We start from the raw sequence: 22,046 nt of genomic DNA on the forward strand, positions 1-22,046 counted from the left end.
TGTCAGAAACTATGCAAGCCAGAAGACAATGGAGAGACACCTTTAAGATACTGGTGGGGGTGGGGGAAGCTAGCATATAATTCTGTATTAAGTAAAGATGTCTTTCAAAATTAAAGGTAAAATAAAGACATTTTCAGAAAAAAGAAAAAAAAGTTCAGCCAGCAGACCAGACGGCTAAGGAAGTTCTTCAGCAAGGAGGGAACATAATGCCAAATAGAATGTTTAGATCCAAACAAAGAAATTAATAGTACCAGAAAAGAGCTGGGGAGAGGAGGGAATGAGGAATTATTACTTAATCAGTATGGGTTTTCTGTTTGGAAAGGTGATAAAGGTCTAGAGATGGATGGTGGTGGTGATTGCAGAATAATGTAAATATACTAAACTGTATACTTAAAAATGGTTAAGATGGTAAACTTTCTATTATGTATATGTTACCACAATAGATGGATGGACAGAGAAGTATGAAGGTGTTAAAAAAATACAAATAACAAATGAAATTAAAAAATACAACTATCGGGACACCTGGGGGGCTCAGTCTTAAGATTAAGTGTCCGATGTCAGCTCAGGTCAATATCTCTCAGTCTGTGAGTTCGAGCCCCACGTCAGGCTCTGTGCTGACAGCTCAGAGCCTGGAATCTGCTTCGGATTCTGTGTCTCCCTTTCTCTTTATTCCTCCCCCGCTCACACTCTGTCTCTCAAAAGTGAAAAAATGTTAAAAAAATTTTTAAGCCCACAACTATCAAGATGGTAGCTTTAAATGCAACCAATGCTAATAATTACATTAACTCTAAATGGTCTAAAGACCCCAATGACAGAGATTGTCAATTTGGATAAAAAAGCAAAACCTAGCTCTATGCTATCTACAAAAACCTTATTTTAATTATAATGTTAAAAATAAAAAGATGAAAACATATCAAAAGAAGGCTAGAGTTGGGGCACCCGGGTGGCTCAGTCAGTTAAGCCTCTGACTTCAGCTCAGGTCCTGATCTTGCAGTTCGTGATTTCAAGCTCTGTGTCGGGCTCAGTACTGACAGCTCAGAGCCTGGAACCTGCTTCAGATTCTGTGTCTCCCTCTCACTCTGCCCCTCCCCCACTTGCTCACGCGCATGCTCTCTCTCTCAAAAACAAACATTAAAAACTTGTGTGAAAGAAAAAGCTGGAATCACTATATTAATATCAGACAAATAAACCACAGTTGCTTAAGCTACTTCGGCTCAGGTCATGATCGCATGGTTCATGAGTTTGAGTTCTGCATCAGGCTCTCTTCTGTCAGAGCAGAGCCTACTTCAGATCCTCTGTCCATCTCTCTATGCCCCTCACCCCGCCCTTGCTTGCACTCTCTCTCTTTCTCTCTCAAAAATAAATGAACATTAAAAAAAAAAAAGTACACTTATAAAAAAAATAAAAAGAATATCTGTGAGTTCAGTTATTTAGAATCCCCTTGGACATAATTTTCCCATTCCAGATGACACCTATGTAACCCTGTTATTTTCTTCAAGAGACTCCAAATGTTAGCCTTATTGTTTCCTTTTGCACAAGCGCCACTGATTGTCCATGATCAGGGTTTCACTCCTCTGCCCACCGAGAACAGAGATGACATCTGCGGCTCCTGGGTGGTTCAGTCAGTTAAGCATTGGACTTCGGCTCAGGTCATGATCTTGCAGTTCATGGGTTCAAGCTTCACACTGGGCTCTGTGCTGACACCCCAGAGCCTGGAGCCTGCTTTGGATTCTGTGTCTCTACCTCTCTCTGCCCTTCCCCTGTTCGTTCGTTCATTCATTCATTCACATTCTCTCTCTCTCTCTCAAAAATAAACAGGGGCACCTGGGTGTCTCACTTGGTTGAGCATCCAACTTCAGCTCAGGTCATGATCTCACACTCCTCTCACTCATGCTCTGTCTTTCAAAAATAAGTATTTTTAAAAATTTAAAAACAAACATACATTTAAAAAGTGTTTTAAAGAACAGAGGACAGCCTCTACCTTATTCTCCTGTCCCTAAAACAATGAAGGTCCTTTAAATTTTTGTTTTGTTTTGTGGTGGTGGTTGGTTGGTTTTTAGCCTCTAATGAAGAAAAATAGAAGAAATGTTTCCTTTACTCATCTCCTTTTTTTGCCAGACCCAATAAAGAAACACAATTTCCCTCTTGGATTCTTGGAAAAGACTTAATCATTCACATTTTAAAGAAAAGTTAAAGAACCTAGAATGCATGCTGTCAGAAGATGGGCCCAGGAAGAGCCTTGGATAGAACATAGGAAACAGATAATATGGCCAAAGATGGCATTTTCTATCACCAGAATTGCGGTTAGAAAGACAGGTTAGCCACGGGAAATAAATTGTTAGACCCACACTTCACATGTAAGCCAACTTTTACCTCTTCTACAAGGGTGCGGGGGCATGGGGGATCATTCATCTTTCACTCAGGAAATATCTGTTTGTTGAGTGACTACTATGTGTCAGACACCATATTAGATGACATCTTAGGCTCAGAGCTGGACTGGAGTCTTTCCTCAGCCAGTCCCATCATTGTCCACTGCTTTCTGAACCCAGATTACCCACAGGCAGATTTCTCAGTCACCTCTGGCTTTGCTAGATTTTCAAGCACAAAAAAAATGAAGAAGTTACCACTTTCCAAGGAACTACTAAGCACTGGCTCAATCAACCATCACATGCTCCCTATGCAGCAAGTACTATTATTATGTCCATTTTAAAAATGAAAAGGTGAGCCCAGGGTATTTTCACTATTTGCCCAAGTCACACAGCTGGTAAGTAGCAAGCTCTTGGTTAGTGGGCTGCCTCCAAAAAATGTGAGCTCTTATTAACAGCACTTCTTCGATCTTTTCCCCTTCCAGTTCACGCTGCCCTTGCTGCCTACCCAGCAGTGCAGGTACACATGGTATATATCTCACCAAGTCCATGCTTGCCATCTTGTCTCCAACTTGAAGTCAGACATGATTTAAAGGCAGGACTAACATAAAAGCCCGAGTTTGTATAGCTAGTTTTCATCATCGACCACAGGCATGAACCAACTCTCCATCAAGGAACCTAAATTCTTCTACTGACCTAAAAGCTCATGCAATCAATTCCTCACTAAAAGAAGGGGCTCAGGCTCCTCCCCAGCACCATCCCAAAACTGTCCCCAAATATTAAGGTCTAGCAGTGCCCAAATTTCTATGGGTTAAACTGTGATGCATGAGTTTGCCTATGAAGACCTGAGAGCATCATAATTCAAGAAAGGCAGATGGCAAGCTGTGCGAGATTCTGGAGATAATTGAAATTGACCCATAACTCACCAGCCACCATGGGAAATTCTATCACTTTGTACACTTTGCTTCCATAGCTAAAAATCAAATCAGGGGAACACGATCAGACTTCTAATTTGAAACCTTGGACATGCAATGTCATCTTTAATGACTCCCAGCAAAAGATGCTCATTACAGATCTCAGCCTACCTAAATTAAAACATGAAACCTAAAAACTAAGCAGAAAATAAGCAATTTCTCAGGTCTAGACGGTCACAGAAAAGTCACAAGTGAGAATACATGTACTCCTTAGGGTTTTGTTATGCCTGCAAATATCTGAGCAGGAATTATGAAAGAAAAAAGCTAGAAGGAAAAAAGTAAATAAACCCATTGAATCCTAACTTTCAGGTCTGGGCCATCTAGGTGAATAGCAATTTTTCATGACCAATTTGAACTAATTAGCATGTCAAGGAACATTCTCTCTCTGCTGATGGCCAATTTGATCTATTCTATGATGTAGAGCTCAGATTCCTCTGATACAGTAGGCTGCTGGCTTCAGGTCTTCTCTGTTAAGTGAGCTGAACTATGGTGCTATCAGTGTGGTTTTCAGGTGTGTAAGCTGCTTTTAAAATGGGAGGCTAAAAATTCATCTCTCATTATCAGCTCTAAACTTCACATCAGTGTGGATTTTCTAGAAGGTCAGGTAACTATTAGACATTCTGCAGAGACTTTTTTTAAAAATTTTTTTTATATTTTATTTATTTCTGAGAGAGAGAGAAAGGCAGCATAAGCAGAGGAGAGGCAGAGAGAGAGAGGGAGACACAGAATCCGAAACAGGCTCCAGGCTCTGAGCTAGCTGTCAGCACAGAGCCTGACACGAGGCTCGAACCCACGAACCATGAGATCATGACCTGAGCTGAAGTCGGACCCTTAACCGACTGAGCCACCCAGGCGCCCCTGCAGAGCCTGTTTTTAAACCTATTCCCTTCACTTCCATCTACTCTGCCCTGTGTGTCACCATATGAGTGGCTGCCTCTGACCAGAATAATCTGCATCACCAGCTGCCACATCTGTTCATGACCCAATTCTTCTCACACCTATATCCAGGAAGAGGAAGAAATTCCATCGGCAGCAAGGCCTCAATAGATGACCCAGAAATATTAATGTAAAATTAGATGTAAACAGAAATTACAAAATCACCACTTTACTTTCCGTCGATGTGCATTTTACAGAGAAAGGGTAGAGAGCAGGGACAAGGGCCGCTGTGGGGTTAGGCCACCAGAGCCTGAACACAAACATGGCAAACTTCCTCCAAAGGGCGGAGATACCTCAGAGTTGACCTCCCTAAATTCAACTACTTAATGTGGAACAGTCATTGTATGGCAAGAATGAAGGCCGAGGTGTTTCTAAGTATAACTGGCAAACCCTTCAGCAAACTAAAAATTGTGAAAGGGGAAATCTACACCCATGTATGCCTAGAAGAAAGCCAAGATAAAAGTCTAGGTCCCTCCCAGGAAGGACCATGGTTGTTATTACATCACATGTTCTCGTAAACCCTGCCTCCCCAGGACCACATCACTCCGGGGGCTCACCCCAGAGCCTCCACCTCACGGTAACTTGTATTACTCTTACCTGTTTGTCTTAAAACTTGAACTGGGAGGGAGGAGAGAGTGTTTCAACAACCTGGAGTCTACACGATTTCAGTTTAGTTCTAATAAAAAAATGACAAAAGTCTTGGCAGAAATGCTCTCTCTGCCTTTGTTGTGTATATACAACAGAGGATTTGGGACCAAAAAATAATTAACTGAAATAATAAAGGACAAGAAGAGAGGATTCTGAATGTGAAATAGAGTCAACAGTCTAAACTGCCTTTTGTGACAATCAGTGGGTAGAAATTTATGGACAAGGGGCCTAGAGTCAGCATGCCTGCCCAGTAGTCAGTTTTTTTTTTTTTTTTTTTTAATATGCCAGCCAAGACTGGAGTAGCCCTTTAGAAGAATATGCTTCCTAAGAAATGCATCAGGGCAAGCATTCACAAAGAGGGAGAGGGACCATGCTAGGTGCACACCAGTCACTGGTGATGTGACCCCAAATCATGCTGGGTCCCAACCCATTTATTCAGTAAATTACTTTCACGAGTAGGTCAAAAGTTAACAGAGCCTCCCAACCAGGCTCACCTTTTAACCAAGAACTACTCTGTGGGCTCCTGGCTAGAGAAAACCCCCTTTCTACCATTTCCCAACCCTGCCATTAAAACTGGGCTGCCTATAATAGTTGATGAATTAATTAAGAGCAAATCAAAGTAATTACTTAACATTGCATGCAAAAACCACATGAAATTTCTAATCCCAATAAGCAAACTGAACCAATAACAACATGCATTTACAGAGACTTAAAAAAAATCTCAGCATCTATCATCAGTTATAATGGGAAACCAGGATGTTGCGGGCTATCCAACTCTTTTTTAAAAGCAACACCAGATATGGTATTACTCACTAAGCTCCTCCTCTACCTGGGTCCTGGCTCTTCTGCCTACGGAGATGAAGGATGGAAGGTGCCATGTGAATGAGCCCGAATGGCAACTCTGAGCAGGGTCAAGGCTGGGGTGAGGGAAATGGAGGTGCCTAAAAAGTGCTGACTCCCATGGCTGCACAAGTCCCCAGTCTAAGCTTTGTACATTAGGTTTGCAATTGCAAAACAAAGCCCAGTCACAAGTTACATACTGGAAGTGCTAAGAAACACACAGCAGCAAGCAAGCCCATCTGGAGAATAACAATAAGAAACAGCAGGGGGGCTGAGGGATCTTTTGGAACAAAAGCTCCAGGCCAACCATAAAGTTTATGGCAAAATCAAGAAGAGTAAGAAAACTCGCAAAACGCATCTATCCATGGGCACCAAGTACAGGAATAATAAAAGGGTAAAAGCTAACATTTGTAAACATCTACTGTGTGCCAAATGCCTTAAATGCATTAGATTATTTAATATTCGAAACTCCTGCATGTGGGCATCATCACCCTCACTATTATTATTACCATTTAAGAGAGAACTAAAACTTAGAGAAATTTAGTAAATTGTCCCAGACCTGAGAGCTAGTAAATGCCAAACAGGGACCTACGCTCATTTCCTAAGTCTGTTTTTGTTTTTGTTTTTTTTAACCTAACAGTCCCACATACACAGAGGTCATTTTTGAGAAAAACAGAGAGCAACAAAATGATCAGCATCTTGCAGCATATCCCAAGTTATTAAGAAACCATTGAAACATAACCCTTTGTGCATCTGTACATAGACTTAGGGAGAAATTTTCTTATTTCACATATCTTCATAGCTTGACAGTATTTTTGAGTGGTTCAAAAAGCATGGACTGTCATCCTACTAGACAGATGAAGAAACCCAAGTGCCAAATGTGGTCTGAGTGAGGGACAGAGGTTTGGTGGCCCAAACCCTTTGAAGTTTGTCAAGCCATGGTTCCCCCCACTGGACATCCCCAAAGGGCTTTAAATAACCAAGCTACTGACCTCCACATCCCCGTGAAACTGAACATGGTGCTCACACAGCGAGGGAGGGGTGGTGGTGTGAGTCCATCCAGACGCATGAGCAGAGCTGGGACACCAAAAAGCACCAAGTACTTCAAGTAGAAAAAGATCACTTGAGCCAATGCCAGTCCTCCTGAAAGACAGAGGGACCCATCAGACACAAAGGTAAGCAATAGAGCAATCTCCTGGGAAAGACACAGCATTCCTGAAAACACACCATCTGTTGCCACTTCTCCACCCCTCCACTTTCTTCTCCTTACCTCACACATTACAGAAAGTTTGGTTCTCATTGGTTTTGAGCAATGAGAACTTTGGATTAACAAATATTAAAAACCCCTTTATTGGGAAAAAATAGTTGGGGAGAGGGAGGAAGGCAAACCATGAGAGACTCGAATGCTGAGAAACAAACTGAGGACTGATGGGTGTGGGGGGAAGGGGGAGATGGGCATGGAGGAGGGCACTTGTTGGGATGAGCACTGGGTGTTATATGGAAACCAGTTTGACAATAAACTATAAAAAATTTTTTTAAAACCCTTTATTATTGTAATGGGCAACAGGACCTCTTAGTAATGATGCTTTTATAGATATAATACTTAAAAGTGTTTTATATATATATTTATACATTTAAATTACATTTGTACATACAGGTTTGTGTACGCACACACATTATGAATTTAAAAGCTGTCAGAAAGGGAAAATCCTCCCCAGATCTTTCCAAAACTTCACGAGTTCACACCCACTAGGATGGCTAAAATCAAAAAGTCAGATCAACAAGAGTTGATGAAGATGTGGAGAAATTGGAACTGTCACACACTGCTGGTAAGAATATAAAATGGTGCAGCCAGTTTGCAAAATAGCTTGGCATTTCCTGAAATGATTAAACTTAAAGTTATCATATGACCCAGCAATTCCACTCTTTGGTATATATCCAAGAAAAATGAGAAGAGATGCCCACACAGAAACTTACACGCAAATGTTTGTAATAGCATGATTCACAATAGCCAAAAGATAAAAACCACTAAAATATCCATCAACAGAAGAATAAACTAAATGTGGTATATCCACCCAATGAAATATTATGTTGCCTTACTAAAGAATGAAATACTGGGACACGTGGATGGCTCAGTTGATTAAGCATCTGACTTCAGCTCAGGTCACGAACTCACGAACCGTGAGTTCAAGCCCAATGTTGGGCTCTGTGCTGCCAGCTCAGAGCCTGAAACCTGCTCTCCCTCTCTCTGTTCCTCCCCTACATGCCCTCTCTCTCTCTCTCTCAAGGATAAATAAGTATTTTTTAAAAATGTTTAAAGGAATGAAATACGGACATGTGCTACAACATGGATGAATCTTAAAACACCATGCTAAGTGAAATAAGCCAGTCATGAAAGACCACATCTTATATCCATTCATATAAAAGTCCAGAATAAGGCAATAGACCAAAATAGAAAGTTGATTACTCGTTCCCCAGCACTAGAGACGTAGAGGATGGGATTATGGGCGGGGGTGGGAGAGGATGGCTAAAGGGTAGGGTTTCTTTTTGAAGTGATAAAAATATTATAAAATTGGCAGTGGTGATAGTTGCACATATCTGTGCATATACTAAAAGCCACTGAGTTGTATACTTTAAGTGAGTGAACTGTATGGATGTGTGCCAGATCACAACACAGCTGTTAACAACAAAGCAAAACAAAACAAAATAAACCCCAGGAGGACCCCAGGCTACAACGGCCTCTTGGCCGGAATTGCACCTTTTGAGGATGAGAAGAAGACAGGATGTGGACACTGGGCAAGATATGAGGTCTGAGATGCATGCTACAGCCCACACAGGCCTCTCTCTGTCCCCACCGGGAATGACCTGGGTCTGCAGCTAGGGCTCACTGTGCTCAACCAACCACCACTCCTCTGGTTCCCTGGCTGGCGGCTTTGACCTTTGGAAGTCAGACTGCAATCATGTGTGTTGAAAGGGCTGGGTATGAAATAGTAGCACTGCTGGATGTATCTACAGCAGTCAAGAAAGACAAGCTGATGTGTGTATAATAATATATATGCATTAGGTGTGTATATATACACACTTGTCAAGAAGTGGGATATATGTGCTAGCAATACCATCTAAAAAGTATTTAGGGAGCATATAACGATACCGAATGGGGAAGAAATCCATTCCACTGGCCAAGATGGCAATGAGGGGGACTCTAAAATACTCTAAAATGAACCACCGGACTCTAGTCAGAAAAATCCCAAAGCTAAAAAAGACAGGGCACAAATTAAAGGGCACAAAGCCTCCAAAGCTGAAAATGATCAGCCTGAAGAAGTAAAGGCATTTGAAGACCCAGGGAGGCCTGTGCAAGGTTAAGGCCACTGGGAGCTCTTTCAGATATGAGACATCAGAAACTTCTTTTCCCTGTTAACAGGTGCAAGATCAGGGAGAACAAGATACTTCCTGCTCAAACATTGCCTTTAATAGGACGTGGGTTTTGTACAGTTATCTCCTAGGAGCATAGGAGTAAAATCTGTCAGATTTCCGGGGCACCTGGGTGGCTTAGTCAGTTAAGTGTCCAACTTCAGGTCACCATCTCGCAGTTCATGGGTTCGAGCTTGTGTCAGGCTCTGTGCGGACAGCTCAGAGCCTGGAGCCTGCTTCAGATTCTGTGTCTCTCTCTTTCTGCCCCTCCCCTGCTGGTGCTCTCTTTGTCAAAAATAAACATTTTTTTTAAAAAATTTAAGATTTATTAAATGGTCTATTTCATTTAAATATTTCATAATTTCAGTTCTAGCATCCTCTCATCGATATCATGCATGAGGAAGTAGCATTAACACCACTATTACACATTACCTTATAGGAGTTTTTATACTTGCATATATTTTCTACCACACTACAGGTGGCTCAAAGCCCATGACCACATGATTAAACACAGGAGTTTTAATAGCACATGCCCAATAAAGAAGAGCCTGTCCAGTGAATGCTGCTCATAGTGGGAGGTTCTTCCCAGGAATAAAGGTAAGGGTCCAAGTTTTATAAGATCCTCTGAAACTGTTAGATTCCCCTATTGACTCAAACAACTTAGCATCTGCCTAATGAAAAGTCTTCATGAACCCAGAATGGGTCAAGCTGTGTCTTATGCCAGAGTTTGCCAAGGATTGGGGAGAGTTTGCCACAGACTGGAAAAGAGGCCCCTCAACTCTTGACCAGCCAGCTGCAGAGCTACCCTCTTTCTATATCCAGCCCTGCCCTCAAGACTCCCAGTTTTCTATGCCCACGAGCTTGTGTGCCCTGACTCACCACTACACTCCAACCTCCAGTCTATGCTGGGCTCTCGCCTCCATCCATGGCCTGACTTCATCTCTGAACCTTTTCTGCTCCAAGGAAAATAACCCCAGCCACTTCTACCATGTCTACATCTAACCTATTCTAGATTTCGCTTAAATGCTCCATGACTTAGTCTGTGCAGATTCAGGAAAACTAGACATTTTATAAAAGTTGCTTCTCAGGGGAAAAATAGTGGGGGAGAGGGAGGGAGGCAAACCATGAGAGACTCTTGAATGCCGAGAACAAACTGAGGGCTGATGGGGGTGTGGGGTAGGGGAAGGGGGGTGATGGGCATGGAGGAGGGCACTTGTGGGGATGAGCACTGGGTGTTATATGGAAACCAAATTGACAATAAACTATTTAAAAAATAAATAGTTTCTTCTCATATTAAGTTCTTTATAAGAATGTCTCATGCCTACAGTTAACAATACTGTATTTTACATTTTTTAAATAGATCTCAGAATGTGTTCTACCACAGTTTTTTAAAGAACCTTTCATTATATAAGATCCAGGATAAGAATCAAATGTATAAAGATTAATGAAGATCTGAACAAACCAATTACCAGCAAAGACATTAAATCAATAATTTAAAAACTCCCAGCAAACACAAGTCCAGGACCAGATAGCTTCAGAGGCAAATTCTATCAAGCATTTAAAGAAGAATACCTATTCTTCTCAAATTCTTCCAAAAAATAGAAAATGAAGGAAAACTTCCAGATTCATTCATTAAGCTGGCCCCAAAACCTCATAAAGACACCACACACACAAAAAAGAGAACTAACGGTCAATATCTCCAATAAGCACATATGCAAAAATCCTCCACAAAATACTACCGACCAAATCCAAAAATACTTTTTAAAAAATCATTCACCATGGTCAAGTAGGATTTATTCCTAGGTTGCAAGAGTAGTTCAGTATTTGCAAACCAATATGATACATCACATCAATAAGAGAACGGGTTACGAACCATATGAAGATTTCAATAGATGAAGAAAAAGCATTTGACAAAGTACTACATCCATTCATGATAAAAACCCTCAACAAGGTAGGTTTACAGGGAACATACTTCAACATAATAAAGGCCATTTATGAAAAACCCACAGCTGACTCATCCTTAATGGGAAACAACTGAGTGTTTTCCCTCTAAGGTCAAGAATAAGACAAGGATGTCCACTCTTACTGCTTCTATTCAACATAGCACTGGAAGTCCAGCCTCAGCAATCAGATGACAAAAAAGAAATAAAAGGCATCCAAACAGGCAAGGAAGAAATAAAACTTTCACTATTTGCAGATGACATGATGCTCTATATAGAAACCCTCAAAGACTCCACCAATAAATGGCTAGAACTGATAAACAAATTCAGTGAAGTCCCAGGATACAAAATCAATGTACAGAAAGCTGTTGCATTTCTATACACCAGTAATGAAGCAGCAGAAAGAGAAATGAAGAAAACAATCCCATTTATAATTGCACCAAAGACAATAAGATACCTAGGAATAACACTCACCAACAATGTGAAAGGTCTGTACTCTGAAAACTATAGAACACTGATGAAAGGATCTGAAGATGATCAGAAATGGAAAGATATTCTAGGCTTATGGATTGAAAGAACAAGTATCATTAAAATGCCTATACTACCCAAAGCAATCTACACATTTAATGCCATCCCTGACAAAATACCACCAGCATTTTTCAGACAGCTAAAACCAACAATCCTTAAAAAATGTGTATGGAACCACAAAAGACCCTGAAAGCAATCTTGAAAAGCAAAACTGGAGGCATCACAATTCCAGACTTTATAAAAGTTTCCTATAAAAGTTATAAAGCTGTGGCAATCAAGGCAGTATGATACTGGCACAAAAATAGATACATACATTAATGGAACAGAATAGAAAACCCAGAAATCAACCCACAATTATATGGTTAATTAGTCTTCGACAAAGAAGGAAAGGATGTCCAATATAAAAAAGAATGTCTCTTCAACAAATGGTGTTGGGAAAACTGAACTTTCTTACACCATACACAAAAATAAATTCAAAATTGAAGAAACATCTAAATGTAAGACATGAAACCATAAAAGTCCTAAATGAGAACACAATAACTTCTTTGACACTGGCCACAGCAACTTTTTTCTAGATACGCACCCTGAGGCAAGAGAATCAAAAGCAAAATAAACTACTGGGACTACCTCAAAAGAAAAAGCTTCAACACAGTAAAGAAAACAATCAACAAAACTAAAAGGCAACCTACGGAATGAGAGAAGATATTTGTAAATGACACATCCCAAAGGGGTTAGTATCCAAAATACACAAAGGGCTTATAAAACTCAACACCCAAAAAGCAAATAATCCATTAAAAAATAGGCAGAAGACATGAACAGACATTTCCCTAAAGAAGACATCCAGATGGCCAACAGACACATGAAAAGATGCTCATCATCACTTACCATCAGAGAAATGCAAATCACAACCACAATGAGCTATCACTTTACACCTGTCAGAATAGCTAAAGTCAACAGCATAAGAAACAACAGGTGTTGGCCAGGATGTGGAGAAAGGGGAACCATCTTGCACAGCTGGCAGAATGCTAGCTGGTGTAGCCACTATGGAAAACAGTATGAAGGTTCCTCAAAAAAGCTAAAAATAGAACTACCCTACGATCCATCAATTACACTACTGGGTATTTACAGTTACAAAAACACTCAAAGGGATATATGCACATTTTTTACAATATGTTTAAGCAGCATTATTTACAATAGCCGAGATATGGAAGCAGCCGACGTGTCCACCGACTGATGAGTGGATAAAAAAGATGTGGTATACACATACGATGGAATATTACTCAGCCATAAATATGACATCTTGCCATTTGCAAAGACATTGTTAGAATATGACGTTAAATGACAGAAGTCAGCCAGAGAGACAAATACCATATGATTTCACTCATGTGGAATTAAAAAAAAAAAACAATGAGCAAAGGGAAAAAAGAGAAAAAACAAGAAACAGACTCTTAAATATTGAGAACTGATGGTTACTAAAAGGGAGTTGGCAGGGATGGGTTAAATAGGTGACGGAGATAAGAAAGCACACTTGTGATGAGCACCAGATGACGTATGGAAGTGTTATTGTACAGGTGTTATTGTACACCTGAAAATAATATTACACTGTTTTAACCACATGGAATTGAAATTAATCAAGAGGGGCACCTGGGTGGCTCACTTGGTTAAGCGTGTGACTTTGACTCAGGTCATGATCTCATGGTTTGTGAGTTCAAGCCCTGCGTCTGTGCTGACAGCTCAGAGCCTGGAGCCTGTTTCAGATTCTGTGTCTCTCTCTCTGACCATCCCCTGCTCACACTGCCCCTCTCTCTCTTTCTCTCTCTCTCTCTCAGAAATAAATAAATTATTTAAAAAATTAAAAAAAAAAAAAGATTAATCAAGAACGGAGACCAGGAACAAGCTAGAAGAAGTACCAGGACACACTTGGAGATTATCCCTCCCAGCTGGGGGTAGAGGAAGGCAGGCAGCTCATGTGCTGGGAAGGTCAACACCAGCCGTCAGAGTTACCACGATGGTCCCGATTTCCCAGAGAGATGCTGAAGAAAAGGTGGCTATTGCTTAACAGTAGTTATGTAAGACTCTGGATCAGAAGGAGGACATGGATAAGAGCCAGGAAACCAAGTGAGTGAATGTGACTGACAGGGGAAGGGCTGAAGGAGTGGGCAGATTGGAGGAAGTCCAGCCAGGAGCCCCAGAAGGACAAGCATCCAAGAAGAGAAGAGAAGACGGCGTGCTGGTGGGGGGCGCAGGCAACAACTCTTGGCAAACTCACCCAGCCTTAAGAGGCCAAGGAGGTCAAAATCATCCAATCATTTCTCGTCATAGAGTTCTGCAAATAAATGACTGCAGGAAGTGTTCCAGCTTCAACCTAAATCTAAGGAATTTCAAGTTGAACCTATACCCCCACCTACAGTAGAGTAGTAGCCAGTGTCCCTACCTGTTGGACTCAGCAGGATACAGGAGAAATCGGTTGGAACCCAGTAGTTCCTTCAGACTCATTCAGTGCACCACCCCAAGCTGAATAACCTGTCCTCTACTACCTGGGCACTATAAGTACTCATCCTACATTAAGTATATGCTCTAAACAACTGGTTGTATGTGTTGATGATGATGCCACCCACAACTGGCAGCTGACCCTGCACGGCTCAAAAAGGAGGGTGATCCCAGGAACCCAAGCTGCACCTGCCCGTGAACAGTTCACAGTAGAAGGTTCAAAGGATGCTTTTAAGAAATACAAGTACTGAGTATCCAGTGCAATCACACCAAAACCAAGGAGTGGAAGGGCAGACGCGGAGACAAAAAGGCAAGGAGTTAGAGAGGCTGGAGAAGCAGTATCCCAAGTCCCCAGGCCTCCAAACTGGAGATAATCAAAGAGGGTAGACAGCAAATGAAGCACGAACAGACTGGGCTGGTTCAACAGTGCTCTCAGGGATGCAAAATTCTGGCTGCACAATTTCTTTCTGAGTGATGATAAAGGAGAGGGCAAAGAGGTAGGGCTGTAGTCTGCAGGTGGGTCTCGGTTCCAACAGGGGCAGCAGCCAGAGGAGGAGATGAAGGCTGGGCCCTCTGATGGGAGGGATCCGAACTTCACCCTTTCTGCTCCCTTCACGACTATGAAGGTGGGGAGCTACCATTTCATAACCTTTATGGCTTCTCAAACAATTCTAGTTCGTCTCCCACGGGTCTTGTTAACTACTAACAACCACTGAAAACAAGTCACCTATGTAGTAAAAGTGTAAAATACAGGAGGGCAAAAACCACCAAACTGAGTTACCATTTAGGGGTAAATGGGTTGGAAAATACAGTTAGAGTGGGTAACCAAGGTGGCTTTAACTAACATTTTTTTTTAAGTGATGGACAAAACACACGTTCACTATGTTCTCTTATAACATTTAAGGTGTGTGTAAAATGCCATTTCAAACTGCCAGAGCAAGTTCACCAACAAACTAGTTTCTGAGTGCACTGTGGCAGAACAACAGCTACCGAGGGCTAAGCACTTACTAGGTCTCCATGCCAATCAGTTTGCCGTCATCACGTTTCATTTTCAGAACATACCTCCCCGCGGATATTACTACCACCCACATTTCACTGACAGGGACTTGGACACAGAAAGGTTACAAAACTTGCCTAAGAGCACAAACCACTAATAAGTAGCAGAGTCATGACTTGAATTTGGGTCTGCTGCCTCAGTGCACCACATTTGCTAGACTCACATACAACTCTGAGAGCAGACTCGACAGAAGAGAGTTCGTGTGAGGCAGACCGGATGGCGGGACAATGAGGGGGCTGTTAAGAAGCAGCCGAAGAAGATATAGACGAGGCGGTGTGCTGTGGTAAGCAACTCCCGAGTCATAGATTTGAGAATTCTGATCCTCTTAGCATCAGAGTAAGTGTGTTATTAACGCAAAGAGTTTACTTCCCAAAATGCTTAATCTTTAGACATATTGAAAATTCTAGTTTTGAAAGCTTTCTTACTAGATTTAAGTCTAGGTTAAGTCTTAACATTTCTGGGGAGGGGGTAGAACATTGACTCCTATTTGCCCATCTTCTTTAATTATAAGCTGTTAACATCACAGGTGGAGAAAGTATACCCACAATAAATCACACTTAAGATCAAAATAATTGTCCAGCAAAAATACTGAATGCTTCACAAAAACGTATCTTAAAGTAAAATCAAGATGTTCCAGAAGCATTTTTTTTGGCAAAATAAATTTTAAATCTTTTTTTCAAAACTGACTATAGAAGCATAAAAGGTCCTTCCCTATCCCAAACTGTGGGGGAAGAAAACCCTACACAGAAGCAAGCCGCGTGTGTGCGCGCACGCGCACACACACACACAGCCACAAAAGACTGAAGTAAGGCAGGAACAGGAGGGGATTTATATAGGGCCAAATGACATGAAAATTCTAAAGAGCCAATTTTCAGGTGAAGACCAGGTGTAGATGACAGTTTGAATTTTGGTGCTTCACTATGAAGCATCTACTGGGCAAAGTTGCCCGGGAGAAGTGCTCTGTAAAGTCTATCGGCAAAAAGAGCTAGAGATCAGCTACTAATTATAATCCTGCAAATCCTTCAAGGAGCAAAGAATCCCTCTAGAAAGCAGGTAACAGCCTCCCAAAAGTATTCAACAAATTCAGATTTCCATACATCAACTTTGCTTAAAAGGAAAGATCCACCCCTTTGATGTCATCTGAGAAGGTACCTGTGTACTGTTACGGGGCATAATAACGGGTTGGGCAGGGTCAGCAAAGATCACAGCATTCTCAGGGATGTTGGGGGTGGGAGGAAAGGGAACAGTTGGATGTCATGATAATAACTAGTGCCACCTGCTGCTTTTTATAATGCTCCATCAAGCAGGCACCTCTTCCATTCCTCAAGCAGGCACCATGAAATTACCCTCACACCACATGGAGTATCTGTAATTGAACAGTCAAGTTCCACAGTAGTAAATCCCACAGAAGTGCTGGGTTCACACTGCATTAAACTCCAATCACCTCGGGATCCTAATCCAAGGAGAGAATTTATAAAAATTAATTTTTTCTACTGAATCTTAACAAACCTGAGAATGTATAATGTCTCCAAAGGAAGACAAGAGAATCTCATGCTATCTGACATGTGTTTGTGTCCCCACTTTTCAAAACAGACATCAAATGTCAAATGCCTTACCCCTCTCCCCTTGTTGTGATATTGCAGAAGGAGAAAAAGCAAATAAATGACTTGGTTTGCATTTCATTACCATGTAGACAGGTGCACAGACATTATTTCAACAACAGCTGGCACTTAAACAATGAGCTAAAACCTTCTGACTACATGCCCTCAGGAGACGGGTCCCTAAACTCCCAGCAAGTGAGCAGTTGAAATTTCAAACAGGACTCTCATGTACACTCCCCAGAGCTTTATTATATCTTTACCATGAAAAACCAACTAACTTTCAACCATTTTCACCTTCTCACTTCTTCACTCTCAAATCCCTTAGGAAGCTCTCTTTTATCCCCCTAATCTCATATACCTCAATTTACAATGGTGAAACACCATTCTCCATTCTATAAAGAACTCAAAAAATGGGACCTTGTTGAGCTCTTTTTTTTTTTTAACTTTTGTTTTATGTATTTTTTTTATCATCTATATATATTTTTTTTTACAAATAGTTTATTGTCAAATTAGTTTCCACATAACACTCAGTGCTCATCCCCATAAGTGTCCTCCTCTATGCCCATCCCCCCTCCCCCCCCCACATCCATCAGTCCTCAGTTTTTGTCAGCATTCAAGAGTCATGGTTTGCCTCTCTCCCTTTCCCCCACCATTTCCGCCCTTCTTCTCCCCCTTGTTCCTCCGTCAAGTTCCTCCTAATCCTCCTATACGTGCAAACATATGATATTTGTCCTTCTCTGCCTGACTTATTTCGCTCAGCATAACACCCTCAAGGTCCATCCATGTTGCTACACATGGCCAGATTTCATTGTTTCTCATTGCCATGGTATTCCATGGTATAGATAAACCACATCTTCTTGATCCATTCGTCTGTTGATGGACACTTAGGCTCCTTCCATGTTTTAGCTATTGTGGAGAGTGCTGCTATGAACATTGGGGTACATGTGCTTGTTGAGCTCTTTTAAAGAAAAACTGTGTTACCACCATATAGTTACAGTCTGTCATATTTTGTCGTCATATAATATTCTGACGTTCAAAAGAAAACAGCCCAACATTTGGCTAAACCCATGGAATGCACAACACCAGGAGAGAAGCCTACTGTAAACTACAGACTTTGGGTGATTATGGGATGTCAAAGTGGGTTCGTCAGTTGTAACTAATGTACCCTCCCTGGTGGCAGGTATTGACAGTGAGGGAGACTGTGCATGTGTGGGGTTGGTGGGGTATTAGGAAATCTCTGTACCTCCCATTTCACTGTACTTCCATTTCAGTTACCTCAATGTCAATGTAAACCTTGAACTTCTGCAAAAAATAAGGTCTTATTTTTAATGTTTTATTTATTTCTGAGAGACAGAGAGAGAGAGACAGAGAGAGAGAGAGACAGAGACAGAGACAGAGACAGAAATAGCGTGAGCAGGGGAAGGTCCGAGAGAGAGGGAGACACAGACTCCAAAGCAGGCTCCAGACTGAGCTGTCAGCACAGAGCCCGACGCGGGGCTCGAACCCAAGAACCGTGAGATAATGACCTGAGCCGAAGTCAGATGCTTAACTGACTGAGCCACCCAAGCGCCCCAATAAAGTTTTTTAAAAACAAAGAAAACGGTAATTATTACCTTTTAGAGATACTACTGAAATATTTATGGATAATGATAAGATGTCTGGAATTTGCTTCACAATGATGTGAGAGAGAGTACAGATTAAAGAAAATTGGCTGTGAGTTGATAATCGTTGACCCTGAGTGATGAATACATGGAGGTTAATTGTGTTTTTGCCTTTAATTTTCTAAGAAAAGAAAAAGTTTTAAAAGGGGTGGTATGAAGAGTCCCCACCTGAACCCTGAATTTTAGCCAGGAATACTCAACTTCCTCCTCACACACCAACCAAATTCATCTGCAGGGGACCGTGAGCAAAGTAGACTTATGTCAGCACAATCCCACCTCCTTGCTCACCCTATAAGCACAGAAAAAAAGGCAAGTGAAAAGGAGAGGCAAATTAGAGGAAGGAGAAGGGGGAGAATGCCATGAGATAGTATAATGAACTTGCTTACTATCAGACCTTGAATCACTGGGAATTGGTGGCCTTTGAAGAGGGTCTCTTACAGCAAGATGCCCCATCACCATCTTCATCCATTACAACAGTGTTTCCCAAGTTTACCTGCTCCTAAGAATCTACTGGGATAATTCATCACAGAGACTCCCAGGCTTCTCCTTGACTGATTCTGACATAACAGGTTGGGTCAGAGTCCTGCAATCTGAATGCAAAACAAGTACAATGGGGTTACATCCTGATAAGCCCATCATAAATATCCTATGTCCAAAATGCATTTATTACACCTAACCTACTTAACACCAGAGCTTGGCCTAGCCTACCTTAAATGTGCTTAGAGCACTTACACTTACTAGCCTACAGTTAAACAAAATCCTCTAATGCAAAGCTTATATAAAGTGTTGGATATCTCATGTAACTGAGTGCTCTACTCAAAGTGAAGAACAGCACGGCTCTAAGTGTGTCCGTTGTTTACCCTCGCAGTCACATGGCTGGCTCAGAGCTGTGTCTCGTCTCGCTGCTGATGCCCAGCGTCACAAAAGCACATCCCACGGGATACTACCAGCTCATGAAAAGGTCAAAATTCACAATTCAGAGTATGGTTTCTACTGAATGCTGCCCATGGCTTCTGCACCATCTGAAAATCAGAAAGTGTTAAGTCAACCTGCTGTAACTCAGGAGCCATCTGGACTAGGAAGTTATGTTCAATCAAGTCTGAGAAATTCCAAGTTCAAAGATCCACACCCTACTTGCCTTTCCCACATGTGTAAAAATGTACATCAAAGTGCAACCAGAAGTTTTCTTGGAGAAGGGTGAGATTACCTTTCTGTTGTTGTTCATTTAGATTTTCTGACTCTCATGTATAGAAAGGAGAAAGACACCCCTCCTGCCCAATCTGTTTGTTGAGTGCCAGAACTTCAAAGGCAATGTTCCAAACTCACTCTGACATTCATCACTGAGTATCCAAAAAGAGAACATGCAGAGAATTTAAAGGAAAATCTTGTGCCATGGGATTGACCTTTAATTTTATTAGCTAAAGGCTGCTATAATTTTGACAACCACAACTTAACTGGGAAGAAACAACGTTCCGCTAGCCTGAGGGGAGATCGGCAATCACTCAGGCAAGATCAAATGCTCCTGTTAGAAACACAAAGCCCCAAGTCCCTCTGTAGAGTTCTGCTAAAATAAATACCTCCACAAAAAGTTGTGCTACAGACAACTCTTTGCAAAACTGAATTCCATAATGTAACAGGTAGTGTAAGAGGGGAAAAAGCAAAATCACTGCCAGTTATCAAAGCTTCCTCAAAGGGTAAATCCTCAGGTAATTCTCAAAGCTGCTAGCACTTCAGGGGGAAAAAAGAACTGTCAAAGTAACTAGGGTATGTTTACATAGGTTATCTCTATTTACTTAACATATAGATTCATTATAACATTTTATCTCTGTGACAACGGAACGATCTGTGATTGTCCTTGAGGGATGTGAAAATGATTTAAAATGTACCAATTATCAAAGATATTAAATGATTCTTTCTAACCCTTCAGAATAGGAAGTTGCACTACAAGCACCTTCCCTTTCACAGGAAAAGAAATATTTGAAAAGCAGAATGTGTCCAAGTCCCCAGTAATCTGGGGATCTTCTACACATCATCTGCTCCACTAGCTCTAATAGCCACCCATTCACCACTGAATTCTGCATACATATTGCTAATACTGATGTGTCTCCTAAATTCCAAAACTGTAGGTGCAATCAGCCCCGGACATCTCCACTTCCACACCTCTGGCCCCACGTGATATCTGGCACCCAATGTGTGCCTGAGGAAGGTTTGGAGAATGAGTGAGTGGGTAATCATTTCATTCTGAAGGCTTCATGAAACTCTGTTGAATTGATTTGCACTAAATGACCATCATTTTTTCATTGATCGCAATTAGATTTGAGGGAGGCTCATACTTAAATAACACTTCACAATCAGCAAGCCCATCTAAACTCCCTTAATATGCTTGGTGATACAAAATTAGTGACAGTTCAGGACAAGAACACTCAATTTCTCTCTCCTAATCAAAAGTAATTCATTACAGTAGTGGGGGATGGAGGAAGGCATCATCTAAATCTGAGGAAGTAGGGGAAGTAGCCCAAAAGTGAGCTGTTTTGAAGGAAGAGTCAGCTGGATGGCAGAAACCTCAAGCGATGATGTATGCATAGCGTGAAGATACGAAATGGGCCAGTGTGCTGGGGAGGGGGCTGGGAGCACCTGCAGTCATGGTGACGTGGCGTCAGCAACAAGAAGGACGTGATCGGAAAGGGTCACGCTGGTCAGGTGAAAAGAGCAAACTTTATAGTAAAAGACCTGAGAAGCCAAGCAAGAATGTGAGATGGATGTGTTTTGTGTTTGAGAAAGATTTTGTGTTGAGAAAGCTGTAAGAGAACAGGGGATGGTTTTTTGGGGTTTTTTTTTTTTTGTTTATTTTATGAGGGGAGAAGGGCAGAAAAAGAGGACAAAGCAGCAGATGGAGCAGCACGGCTGGAGAACAGGGACTGAGGGTCAGGCGTGGTGCAGGAACCAGGGGCTCCAACTGTCAACGGTAAGTTGCCTGTGTGGTGGGCTTCTTCCAAACCTTTATTAAACTCCCCTAATAAACACGTGTGGGTGTACGTACACAAATCAAGAAGAAGTACCATGTGATAGTCAAGGCAATGCACGGCAGGGATAGTCCTTAAACAGAACTAATTCCACAGAAACAAGGGAGGAGAGGCAGAGGCGGCCATGAGCTGGCAGTTTGAGGAGAGCACTGGGCTCTCTTCAGTTCAGGGAACGAGGAGTCAAGTCCACCTTGTCTACAAATTAAGGGGCTGGGACACTCCCACTGCTGAAACCCAGTGACCCTCTGATCCACAGCCTGTACATAAAGATACGTTCTACGTAAAACCTGTAAACTAGAATATATTAAGGATTTTTAATTTTGCAGGAGAATTTCACAAGAAAAGCTTAAAGCGGTAAGACTCAGGGATGTCACAAGCGGGATGCCAGCGGCGACCTCCTCCTCCTCCTGGTCCAGAAGCACCACTACCACCTCACCACACTGTAAATTGCCTGGGAGGCTGAGTATCAGACAGATTAAAAAAAATTCTAATTTGCATTGCTCAAGTGACCACCTAGCTTTTACTGCCACCTCCTGGCCCTTTCCAGTACGACTACGCTGAACTACTGATA

At 41.7% G+C, this 22,046-nt stretch overlaps 1 protein-coding gene across 3 annotated transcripts in view; it reads right to left on the bottom strand.

Moving 5' to 3' along the window:
- HHAT (hedgehog acyltransferase) overlaps positions 1–22,046 on the bottom strand; it is a 315,476-nt gene that overhangs the window by 184,167 nt on the left and 109,263 nt on the right. For all 3 annotated transcript variants that reach the window (XM_039230138.1, XM_039230136.1, XM_039230137.1), the window contains exon 8: positions 6,757–6,907. In XM_039230138.1, the coding sequence (XP_039086069.1) occupies positions 6,757–6,907 (151 nt within the window). The remainder of the gene's footprint in view (positions 1–6,756; positions 6,908–22,046) is intronic.

The sequence above is a fragment of the Hyaena hyaena genome, unplaced genomic scaffold (genome assembly GCF_003009895.1).
Source record: "Hyaena hyaena isolate Hyena2069 unplaced genomic scaffold, ASM300989v1 scaffold_43, whole genome shotgun sequence".
NCBI lineage: Eukaryota > Metazoa > Chordata > Mammalia > Carnivora > Hyaenidae > Hyaena > Hyaena hyaena.